This window comes from Trachemys scripta, chromosome 9 (assembly GCF_013100865.1).
Source record: "Trachemys scripta elegans isolate TJP31775 chromosome 9, CAS_Tse_1.0, whole genome shotgun sequence".
In the NCBI taxonomy this organism is placed as follows: domain Eukaryota; kingdom Metazoa; phylum Chordata; order Testudines; family Emydidae; genus Trachemys; species Trachemys scripta.
Window position 1 is genome coordinate 93,810,104 of NC_048306.1, and position 12,103 is coordinate 93,822,206.

Sequence of the window (12,103 nt, forward strand, 5' to 3'; positions counted from 1 at the left end):
TCATAGTCTGAAAATTGTTTAAAAAGAAACAAAATAAAGGCCAAAATTTGGGGGATAACCTGGGGATGAGAGGAGAAGTTATACATGTATACACAAAAAACACAAATATTGGTGTGTCAAACTCATGATGGGCTGATGTTGAAACAATTTAGGTGCATTTATACATTTCACTGTAACTGTGCTTGCAAGTAAAGTAACTTGAATATGCAAATTGGGTGATTTGTAATATATAAGATCTCCTAGAGCAGTGGTTCCCAAACTTGTTCCGCCACTTGTTCAGGGAAAGCTCCTGGCGGGCCGGGCCGGTTTGTTTACCTGCCACGTCCGCAGGTTCAGCCGACTGCGGCTCCCAGTGGCCGCGGTTCACTGCTCCAGGGCCAGTACGTCCCTCGGCCCGCGCCGCTTCCAGCGGCTCCCATTGGCATGGAGCAGCGAACCGCAGCCACTGGGAGCTGCAATCAGCCGAACCTGCAGACGCGGCAGGTAAACAAACCAGCCCGGTCCGCCAGGGGCTTTCCCTGCACAAGTGGTGGAACAAGTTTGGGAACCACTGTCCTAGAGGAACATTTTAAAAACAAGAAAAAAGTTGCTTGTACAAGAACTGGGTCAACCTTTGGGCCTGTGAACTTGAACATTTTTTCCTTTAAACAATTAAAAACTTTACTCCTAATTGGACAAAAACAATGCAATTATACAGTAATACATAAGAGCTAGTGTCAATGGAACACAATATTATCATAGAATAATAGTCTCTTACTGATGCTTTATTTTGAAGAAAAGTTTGAAAAGCTTCATTTTTAGCTCCGATTGCTTGAAAATAAAGTAGATTTAAAGCATCAGAGGAGTGTGAAGTGAGGTTATCTGTGTAACTTACATGAAGTTCACACATCCTAGTACCAGATTAATGAATAAAGAAGAAATCTCCCTAAACTAATTTGTTAAGATTTCTAAAATGTATATCAGCAAAGATGATATTGTAAGTAAGTTACCTGAAGTTTCTTGTGCTGGGCATGTAAAAGATTATATGCATCTTTCTTTTCTTCTAAGGTCTTTGTAAGTTCGACAACTTTAGCTTCCAGAACTTGCCTTTCATCTGTATTAACATCCCCTTTTAACCGTGACAGTCGTCGTTCCACTTGCTGAATATAAAAATCCTGTTAAAATTATATTTAAAAAATAAATTGAGAGACGGAGATAAATAATTATAGCTCTTTCTATAATGCTAAATCATTGCATATAAACATTGGAACTAAATTTTGACTTTAGGACAGTTGCCTAATTAAGCTATTGTTATTTTACAATAATATATGGCCTATAGCCTTCTCATTTTAATGTGAAACATTAACAAAATACTCTTAAATGACTGGTGTGTGATGATGGATCATAAGTAATCTCCTAAAAGTGTAACAAAGCACACACTGCACAGATAGGGAGTCAGCTATAGGGAGGCTTACAGCAGTGTTGCAATCTTGCCTCACCAGTGGAAATTGATATAAAGGGGCAAATTTTCAAAGTAGTGCATAGGAGATATGCACATAAATCCCATTAGCAAATAACAGGATTTGGGCATGTACCTCTCTTGTATCACTTCGAAAATTTACCCCGAAGCATCAGTAGTTCAGAGGAGTCAAAGTGAAGAATTGATTTGGGAAATTAAAGTGGAGAACAGAAGATACAAAAAATAATTCACGTACACACACTCAATTTCATTCACGCACCTGGGGAGATGGAACTGCAAAACTCATCACAAGCACTGATCATTTCAGAAACAGCATTTTCTAAGCAGTTAAAGACAGAAAAAACCCAAACAAGCTATTCACATGTTAGTCCCAAAGAACGATCACAAATGAAATTGAGGGCTTGTTAATACTTTTACCTGATTATACATGATTTCCTGTTGCTTTAAGGTGTCCGCATCAAGTATGCGTAAACGACTGTTAAGGTTTTTAAGTGATGCTCGGGTTCCCTCGATTTCTGCAATAATAGATTTCTCCTTCTCCCTCTGTATCTGTAACTCCTGAGTTTTCTTGAAATGGAGTTCTTTCAACTGGTTCATTTGTGTTTCTTTTTCCTGATGATAAATTACTCATTAAACACTCAAAAAGTCAGTTTTGGGTAATGCCTTGCAGAAACACACATTAGTCTTTATCATTCATAGAAAAAAATGATACATATAAAATATTCTACATATGAGGTATTGGAAGCATGAAATTTTAGTATCAGAAGTTTCAGAAACTGTTTGCTGGTTTAAAAAGTCTTTGATTTTGGAGGATAAAAATGTGTCCTTAAAGTTTTGTCCTTTCAAAAGTACTGGAGTGCACTTTCGAGAGACTTTTGTCTCTTTTAGTCTCTTCCCCATTTCAGCAAACTATAAATTCTTGCCTCTTTCCAGTCTTACCCCTCATTGCCTTCCAATAGACACCTGTAAAATAGGGTTGCTTTTTTGTACTGATTTCTTACAAATGACTTACCATATGTTTTTTCAAGATTGTTTAACAATCAAAATGTATAGCAGAATATGTGTATATAATATAGTTTTGTTTTAAAATATATTCATACATTTTAAAATCACTTCATTCTTTTCATACCTGCCAGGACCTAAGATGAGGTTTCTATGCTACTAGTTGATACCATTAACACCTGAAGCAATGTAGGAAATTCAGCTCCTTGCTCTGTTTTAGGTGTTAGAGATGTTATCAACTGTAGTGGGATAGAATCTTGAACTCTAATTATGGCAGGTAAAAACATTAATGTGGCCTGAAATGTATTAGAAATATATATATACAAAAACTCTAAGATTTTCAATCATTAACAAAATAATATGCTTAACTGTTAAAAAACAGCAACAAAGGATTTCTACTTGCCAAGACCTGAATTCAAAGTTTTGCATTTCTCCCACCGTTGTTAATAACATTGAGAGATGTCTTGAAGGCAGGTGGGTTGAAAGGGAAAGTTTTATTTTTGGAATAAGTGTTGAAGGAGAATTATGGAACCCTGAACTCAGGAATTTGGGGGCAAGTATGGACTTGATCCAAAGCCCACTTAAGTCAATGGGAAATGGCTTTTGGATCAGGCCCTAAGAGAGGAAATTATTTTTTTTAATTTGTTTTTAATACATATTTATTTTTAATTTCTATGACCACCTATGTGTCCAGTTAGGGCCAATTTTTTTAACTAATGAAAACAATGGCAAAACTGTCAACTCAAAAAGGATCAGAATTTGGCCCTTAGTCATTAAGGTCTTAAGCAGTTTTTGTATTTTTAAATGTATTTTAAAAACATTTTCGTCCTTTTAAAAAGAGGTCCCCAAAAATAGATATGGGCATTAGATAAGAATCAGTCCCCACAACACTGCTTTGCTACAGAGTCCAGGAGACATCAGGAAGCTGAGGCACAAGCAACGAATAGGATTTTGTCTGTATTGTTCTCAGTAAATATCTTTTCACAGTAAATTAATAGATGTGGCGAATAGACATGCATGCCTAATGTTGATGGAAAGCATGCTTCTGACTAATACATTACAGACATTGTTCAAGAACAGTTCATCTTATTTAAAATATTACCCCGAGGCCGTAGAGCTGCCAAGCTCAGTGTCAGCTTGGGTTATCCGCCACATATGTAAGTAAAGAAACCCTGCTAATGGCTTAGCCACTCTAGTAACAGATTTATGAGGAAGCAAATGCAGTTTTCAATTTACAGAAATGTTATATAATTCCAGCTAGTTTTCAGATTTTCTGCATTATTTAATCTTTTTTAATAGCAAACCCTATTTTTTAAAATCTATGTATATAGCTACGGCTCATTTTCTCTAAACTGTGTATTAATATTCAACGTGCAATTTAATGTACATAGTAACTTTATAACACAACAGCAAAGTTTATGAAATAAGTCCCAAATCCTATCATGAGAGCAGCATTTCACACAGCTACTGCTTGAAAAATAAGACAGGGTTTGGGAAAAATAAGCGGCAGAAACAAAATACGGTATGTGATGGTGTGCATGACTGTAGTTTTTGTTGTCACTTGTTTGAGAACACCTGTTCTGACACTTGTGTAATGAGGTCATCTTACAACTTTAGAGCCTCCCATACCCTATCATCAAGTAAAATGTCAAAGGTTCATATCAGATCTGTCAGAGGCTAAACATATTTATAAAGAATTATTAACAAATTGGGAAACAGGGAGTTTGGTGTTTTATTTATTTATTTTTTAAAATAAAATATAGGAAAGCTCATCTGCCAGGCTGATGGGGATCCAAGGACCTGAAAATCCTAGACTCCCAGAGTATACAGGCTCACAGTTCGTCAGCATCCCAAGCTCCCAGAGCTTCCAGAGTCCCTGGCTCCCAGTAGATGTGGATAGAGAATGGTTATTCCATTTTGTGTAGAAATGTGAACTTTTTGGTTTTCATTCTGACTCATAACAAAATCAGATTTCAAAATCTTAAAATCCTCCATGAAATGGAATTAATATTCTCTGCCCATTTCTAGTAATAGCTCCTTAAAATTTAGCCTCAAATCTGGGATTAAATGACCTTTGTCTAGAAATTCTATCGGATGTTTAATAATCACAAGTGGTCAAGATCTAGGTTATATCTCATCTGAAAGATGGCAGTTCCAGTTGACAGTGCCCCCTCAATACCATGCCTTGATTCAGTACCAATTCAGAGGGAAGAATGCCACCTATCAAATCCACATACCACTACGCACAACACCAAGGCTTTCCCTAGCGATCTACTATCCAAGTACTGATCCGACTGAATTCTGCGTACTTTAATGTTTGAGGGGGAATGGATGCAGGCCACATTAATTAATAAATAAATTCAATTTTAATCCATACATAAATGCTTGTCGCAAACACAATCTGTAAAGTCTACATTAATCCTCAGTGGCAGATATTGTCAAAAAGGTTTTACTTTAACAATTTTCTCCTCTTCTTTTAGTATTTCTTCCATCCTGAAAGCTTTTTCTTCTAAACTCAATGTCTTCTCAGTCACAAACTTCAGTTTATTTGAAAGATTCACATTCTGGTCTTTAACATGGCTTAGCCTGAACAAAGTTACAAGGCACAATGGGTTAAAATGAAGGGTACACAAAAAACACTGCTAAAAATGTTTAGAGCAGTTGATTGAGAAGTAAATCTAATAAAACAATTCATTATATTCATCTAAAGGCATGTAACTGTGTAGAGTACTTAGGTCCATCTCAGACAACTGTTATGGACACTGTCTGTTATCACAATTTCAAAAATTAAATAAAAAATAAGATGACAACCAGGGCCCACACAGATTTTTCCCCCCTCCACTGAGATGAGACTCACAGGGAGTATTTCAAAGCTATTTTGTCCAAAGAGTAACTAGGACAGTCTAGCTGTGTCACAAAATATCCTGCTAGTTGACTACTTAAGTATCCAACATTATTTAAGGTTCCATATTTAAGGTATGAATCTGATTGTTACAGAATGTTATAAACTTTTAGAAAAAGTTTATCTTTCTTACCTGACATGTTTTTCCTGGATTTCTTTCTTCAGATTGGACATTTCTGTTCTCAGAGATTCTAAATCAGAAGCAGTTCTGTCCACAGTGGCTTTTAAAGTATCCAGCTAATAAATAAATAAGTAAGTAAGTAAAAGGGATCACTTATTCTATTTTGTAGTGTGAAACATTTTAGTACATTTATAAACAATTAATTTTCAGAAATTTCACTTACTGTTAAGCATTACCAACACCAGAAACTGGATAATACTTTCTCTTGTAAGTACATAAATATTAACAATCCGCCACCGGTGCCCCATCAAAAATGTCAAAAGATTTGCTAGTTTTGCTAACAAACCTGTATTTCTACAATGCAAAGATTATTCTAGATAGTTTTAAAGTGTTTTCTCTAAATGAAAAAAAAAATGGTCCAGATTCTCAATTTGTGTAAATTGGCAAAACCCATGAAATCAGATTGATGTACACCAGGTGAGAATCTGACCCTATACATTTTAATTATTTAATTATCAAGAAGAAAGAATAGGACCAGATCCTGCAACTGCATCTGCGTGAGCAAACCCTGGTGCTTATGTGGAGTCCCAGTGACTTCAATGAGGCTCCATATGGGCACTGGCAATGGTGTGAATCCAACAACAGTGCTGGCCCAAACTTTGCCGATTGCACAACATTATTTTGGTTAAATTAAGGGAGGATTATGAGGTACGAGGACACATAGACACTTCATAAAAATTAAACAAGTTTTAAGATGTATAAAGGGAAATATTTTTATGCCACACAAAATTAATCTGTGGAACTTTTTGCAGCAAGATATAATTGAAGTAAATAGTTCAACAAGACAGTAATACTTAGCATTTTATACATTCCAAAGTCTTTAAAAACGTTAGCAGTTTAATCCTCAAACTGGATTAAGGTTTTGAAGGAGGGATGCAGGTATTGTTCCCATTTTTACAGATGTACCAACCAACCCACTACCCCATATTGCCTCTTTATTGGGTAGCTTTATGAAAATGAATAGTCTCTACAGTTATTTTAATTAGGACAAAATTACTAGGGCTGTCAGATCATTCTTCAGAGCATAAGATGGTGATCATCTGGAGAAGTGAAGAATTTTTTTTTTCACCATGTTACAGTACTACAGAATTAGATCATGATATGTGTGGTAAAGATGGGGAAAAACTAAGTGATTGGGCAACAAAATGGCAAATGAAATTTAATGTGGATAAATGTAAAGTAATGCACATTGGAAAAAATAACTCCAACTATACATACAATATTATGGGGGCTAATTTAGCTACAACTAATCAGGAAAGAGATCTTGGAGTCATCGCAGATAGTTCTCTGAAGACGTCCACGCAGTGTGCAGCGGCAGTCAAAAAAGCAAACAGGATGTTAGGAATCATTAAAAATGGGATAGAGAATAAGACCGAGAATATCTTATTGCCCTTATATAAATCCATGGTATGCCCACATCCTGAATACTGCGTACAGATGTGGTCTCCTCATCTCAAAAAAGATATACTGGCATTAGAAAAGGTTCAGAGAAGGGCAACTGAAATTATTAGGGGTTTGGAACGGGTCCCGTATGAGGAGAGATTAAAGAGGCTAGGACTTTTCAGTTTGGAAAAGAGGAGACTAAGGGGGGATATGATAGAGGTATATAAAATCATGAGTGGTGTAGAGAAAGTGAATAAGGAAAAGTTATTTACTTATTCCCATAATATAAGAACTAGGGGCCACCAAATGAAATTAATGGGCTGCAGGTTTAAAACAAATAAAAGGAAGTTCTTCACACAGCGCACAGTCAACCTGTGGAACTCCTTGCCTGAGGAGGTTGTGAAGGCTAGGACTATAACAGGGTTTAAAAGAGAACTGGATAAATTCATGGAGGTTAAGTCAATTAATGGCTGTTAGCCAGGATGGGTAAGGAATGGTGCCCCTAGCCTCTGTTTGTCAGAGGGTGGAGATGGATGGCAGGGGAGAGATCACTTGATCATTACCTGTTAGGCTCATTCCCTTTGGGGCACCTGGCATTGGCCACTGTCAGCAGACAGGATACTGCGCTGGATGGACTTTTGGTCTGACCCATTATGGCCATTCTTATGTTCTTATTATACCTTCCTCTGAAGCATCTAGTAGTCCCTGTCAGAGACTGGATACTGTTTAAGGGAAACAATTCAGCCAGCCATTCAAAAGCAACACTCCCTTTCTCAATGGCTACATGCTTCCTCCTCTGCAGCATTACCAGCCAAAGACCAAGCTCAGGATTCAAACGCCAATGCCCAGCACTGCATTGGCAATTGTAGACATTTTGTTACAACATAACAGTTGTACCAGAAAATGAAAGAGAGTTCACTATATATTTCTGCATTTTTGTTGTCACATTCATTTCATTAATTAAAAGTTAGGGTTTTTTTATTTTTTACTTTTGTCTGAAGCATTTAGCTGCTATTACCTCATCCTGGAGTTGAACTCTATAAGCATTTTGGTTTTGGTAATCTAATCTGAGTTTGGCAGCTTGCCGGTCAGCAACAGAAATTCTCTTTTCATACTCCACGTTGTTCCCGGTCTCGTTTGCCAAAAAGCGAATCTTCTCTTTAATCACATCTTCTTTCTTTCGGATCTCCTGTCTTACCTGGGCTAATAACTAGCAGAATAAAAAAACATTTGAAGTGTTTTAAATAATGCAACAAGCATTGCTGTAAGCCTGTTACTCTTTGTTTTTGGCTATTGCTTTACCTTAAAAATGATTAATAGTAAAAAGAAACTAATCAAAATATACTTTAATGGAATAGTATGTGGCAACCTAGGTAGTGCACCACCATGAAATAATTACCTTTGATATGTGAGTCACTGAACTCATATATAGCAACATAAAATACTGCAAATATTTTGGATAGGCAACTTCTATTCCAGTTCTCTCTCTCAGTATTAAAAATCACCAATATGGCACTGTAAACTTACATAGAACAGTGACACGTTCAGAGTGACAGGAAAGGAAGAGGCCATAGGCATAAACAGCATTTGAATTGACCGGAACAGGGGAGAGGGCATAGAGGAGGTTACAATAATAGTAATAATTAATAGCCATGACAAATGATGATCAAGGTGTGTGTGAGGGTTTTAGCACTGCAAATTTTAGGAAATGGTGGATTTTGTTATTCTTAAAGAATAAATAAAAAGGCTTAGCAAGAACTTAGATATTGGTGACTCAATAGTGTACCACAATTAATTTCCTGTTCTTTGAAAAGTGACGGCAAAAAAATGGCACCATCTCTCTTAGCTGATTCGGTCCCTATATTAAGAATCATAACTGCTTATTTTAATCACAAAAAATAAATCAACAGGACTAATTGCAGAGTATGTGAGAAAAGATAGCAGAATCTGGCCACTAGCAGTTATGTGGCCTGCAGTACTAAAGAGCTCAAGTTATTCCAGCTAAGTTTCTACATTAACTCACATTCTAAATGATTCCTTCTGATTTTTTTCTCTCTTTATTATATTGTTTACTGTTAATATAATAAGAACAAATTCAAAATACTTTTTCCCCACAGAGCTCCCTAACCCAAACATGAACAACATGCAAAGCTGAAATTCCCGTTTTTCAGGGCAATTTCATACTAGCGAAAGCTAAGATTTAGTGCAGAGTCTTCTTTGAGATATATGACACTTTTTCCAAAATCTGAAACTATCATATGAGGCTTCTGAAACGTTATGAAAATTCCACTTTGATACCCATGTTTATTTCTGCACACACTTAAAATTCTATACATATAAAACAAAGCAGAATGTGCATTATTTAACCCCTTCCATTATAACTTTTTTTTTTCTAGCACAGAAATATAAACCTTAAGGCTCTAAGACACCGAGAAAGGACAAATAGAAGCAAGCATTAACTTGTAAAATGTAATCAAAACAACACTTTGAAAGGCTTTGTAAAAAATGCTACTGTTGATTCATGTTTGTAGCAAGTACTTAGGGCTAAACTCTGACCTTAGATAAGCACTAACTCCAACTGACCTTTATAGGGGCCACATATGCACGAGGGCAGAAATCTTATCTGTCAGAAATCTAAAAATTAATTCCCTTATTTTCCCTTTGAATCATGTCCCAGACCTGCAAACACCCTCCACCCCTTTGCAGCCCACTATCCTTTTCTAAGAGGAATGGGTAGAAGTCTACCTGCTCTTAGTGCTGTTAAGACAAGACACAGGGATCATTATCAGAAGTTGCAAGGCACTCCAGCTCCTGATGGAAGACGGAACGTGAGACTGGAACTGAAAATTAAACCTGAGACTCCTGTATGGTAGTGCAGAAGAGTATCACTTAAGTTGAGAGGGACTTGACTTAACTTAACAGACACCCCTTTAAAACTAAGAATATTTATCAAAATGATGCGATGCAATGCAACTGCGTAGGTAATCTTCTGTAATATATCTTTAAGTTTGAAACAGCTGAGTGAAATGGAAAGAGGAGCAATGCAGAAAGGAATATAAGGCCCATTATGTTTTTAATGTTCTTCTATTTGAGACAATAGCACAGTTCTCATTATTGGTGCAAGGTTAGGCCCACTATTTATATAAAGCAAACGCTGAATACATGGTTTACCAAAGCACAGTGATCTATTTCTTGATCTCTTTTCTGCATCTGCTCTATTGTACTTTCCCACTGTCTGATGAGCTCTTGCCTTTCATGGTGAACCCTGCGAAAATCTTCAGCTGCCTTATCCAACTCTATCTGTAAAGAAGTGAAGCCCAATTAGCAATGGTTTCTAATTTTAAGAAGTACTTCAAATACGGAAAATAATCTTCATCTGCTTCATACACAAACCTGAGCACTTATGGTTTCTGTAAGCTCATTGTCAAGAATTTTGCGTTTCTGATTAGCTTCCATAGTCATCTTTTCTACCTGTTGGGTCAGCACCTGAAATGAAATGATTTAAGGACTAACATAGTTAATTAATTATAAATGAATACAAAGCTCTGCTGCAGTTAAGTTGGGAGTTAATGAGACATCATCTATGTCATGTGTTTGAAATGCATAAAAAACTAAGGGCCCAATCTTGTAAACCTTTGCTCATGCAAGCAGCCCCTACTCATAGAAATAGTCCCTTTAACATCAATGGGACTATTTGGGTAAGCTATGGTATCTGAGTTGTCTGTTCATTCAATACAAATGGTAGTAAAATTAGCTTTAATTTGAACAGTGTGCAAAGAACACTTACTTTTTTCCTAAGTGATAAGCTACTTGAGAACCATCTATGAATTTTGAACTAGTTGCTTGATGAGTCTACTTTAGATTTAATATCAGTCTTTCATTTCTCTAATCAATTTTATTCAAATAGCCTTACTTTATCCTCACTGATATTAAGCAGTTCAGTTCTGGTTTAAACAGGAACATCTAAATTACTTGCACTCGTATTTTCAGAGGGTCATATGTCATAGATTTTTAGGATGAACTCCCTACTGAATTCAACATGAAGTTCTGTTTAAAATTTTATCCACAGTGACTATTGGCCATAATTAAATATTTATGTACTTTCAGGCTAAACTTCAGCCTCATCCAGCAGAACAAACAAATTCTAATAGGTATTAAATTGTGCATTTTAGCCCTTTATAAAAACAGTCACCTACATAACCTTTAAAAAAGAATTTAAATGAAATTTTATTGGTGTGCTAAATGGAAAAAAATCACAGATTAAAAGTGCTGTTGAACAAAATGTCTTGCCTCACTCTCTGTCTCAGTCTACCTAATTTGATGACATGACAAAATCCTTAGCAGGGCCGGCTCCAGGCACCAGCTTGCCAAGCAGGTGCTTGGGGCGGCCGCTCCGGAGAGGGGCGGCACGTCCAACTATTCGGCGGCAATTCGGCGGACAGTCCCTCACTCCCGCTCGGAGCGAAGGACCTCCCGCCGAATTGCCGCCACAGATCGCGATCGCGGCTTTTTATTTTTTTCCGGCCCTGATCCTTAGATGCTAAAAATGGCCTTATTTTCCTGTTGAAAATATACATATTACAATGATTTTTTTTTAAATGGTATATCTACATACTCTTAATTTCCCATCATCCTGTTGAGCATACTTCTGGATTGTGACTGCATCATTGTCTTTATGAGCTGATTCCTCTAACCAGGCCTCCAGAGCTTGCTGATCCCAGTTCATCTGGCATCTTAAGGCTTCCAGCTTCTGAGTGGCTTTGAATATACTATTCTAGAAAAGTTTGAGAGAAATTAAATTTTAAAAGTTATGTATTATCTTTCTAAGCACAAAATCAAAACAGACAATGCAAGTGGATACAGACATTTATCCTAGTCTTAGGCATTTAGTGGTGTCCGAAGACCAGACTGTTGAGTGGATGAGTCTTTTTCTCTGGCAAATGTCTTCAATTTGAATAATGCCAGTATATGGTCCTGGCATTAAAAAGAACCAAGACAATTAAATTTCCACAAATCTAAAAAAGCAAAATTGTCTTAAACTGAGGTGAGTGAACCTTTGGCACAAGATGCCCATTCTAGTATCTGGAGTTAATACACATCTGGTGAGAAACTGATCCAACTCATCATTTAATGCAGTTTGCCCTCTTCCCTCCCCCCCAACCCAGAGCCAAATTTG

At 36.7% G+C, this 12,103-nt stretch overlaps 1 protein-coding gene and 1 long non-coding RNA gene across 3 annotated transcripts in view; one reads left to right on the top strand and one right to left on the bottom strand.

Moving 5' to 3' along the window:
- CCDC39 (coiled-coil domain containing 39) overlaps positions 1–12,103 on the bottom strand; it is a 31,193-nt gene that overhangs the window by 14,163 nt on the left and 4,927 nt on the right. Inside the window, exons 4-11 of the mRNA XM_034780776.1 lie at positions 11,543–11,701; positions 10,321–10,413; positions 10,099–10,227; positions 7,946–8,137; positions 5,497–5,600; positions 4,915–5,047; positions 1,877–2,071; positions 990–1,154 (exon numbers count right to left, since the gene is read on the bottom strand). Of these exons, the coding sequence (XP_034636667.1) occupies positions 990–1,154; positions 1,877–2,071; positions 4,915–5,047; positions 5,497–5,600; positions 7,946–8,137; positions 10,099–10,227; positions 10,321–10,413; positions 11,543–11,701 (1,170 nt within the window). The remainder of the gene's footprint in view (positions 1–989; positions 1,155–1,876; positions 2,072–4,914; positions 5,048–5,496; positions 5,601–7,945; positions 8,138–10,098; positions 10,228–10,320; positions 10,414–11,542; positions 11,702–12,103) is intronic.
- LOC117882491 overlaps positions 1–12,103 on the top strand; it is a 41,317-nt gene that overhangs the window by 11,329 nt on the left and 17,885 nt on the right. For both annotated transcript variants that reach the window (XR_004647033.1, XR_004647032.1), the window contains one exon: positions 5,529–5,619. This is a non-coding gene — a long non-coding RNA (uncharacterized LOC117882491). The remainder of the gene's footprint in view (positions 1–5,528; positions 5,620–12,103) is intronic.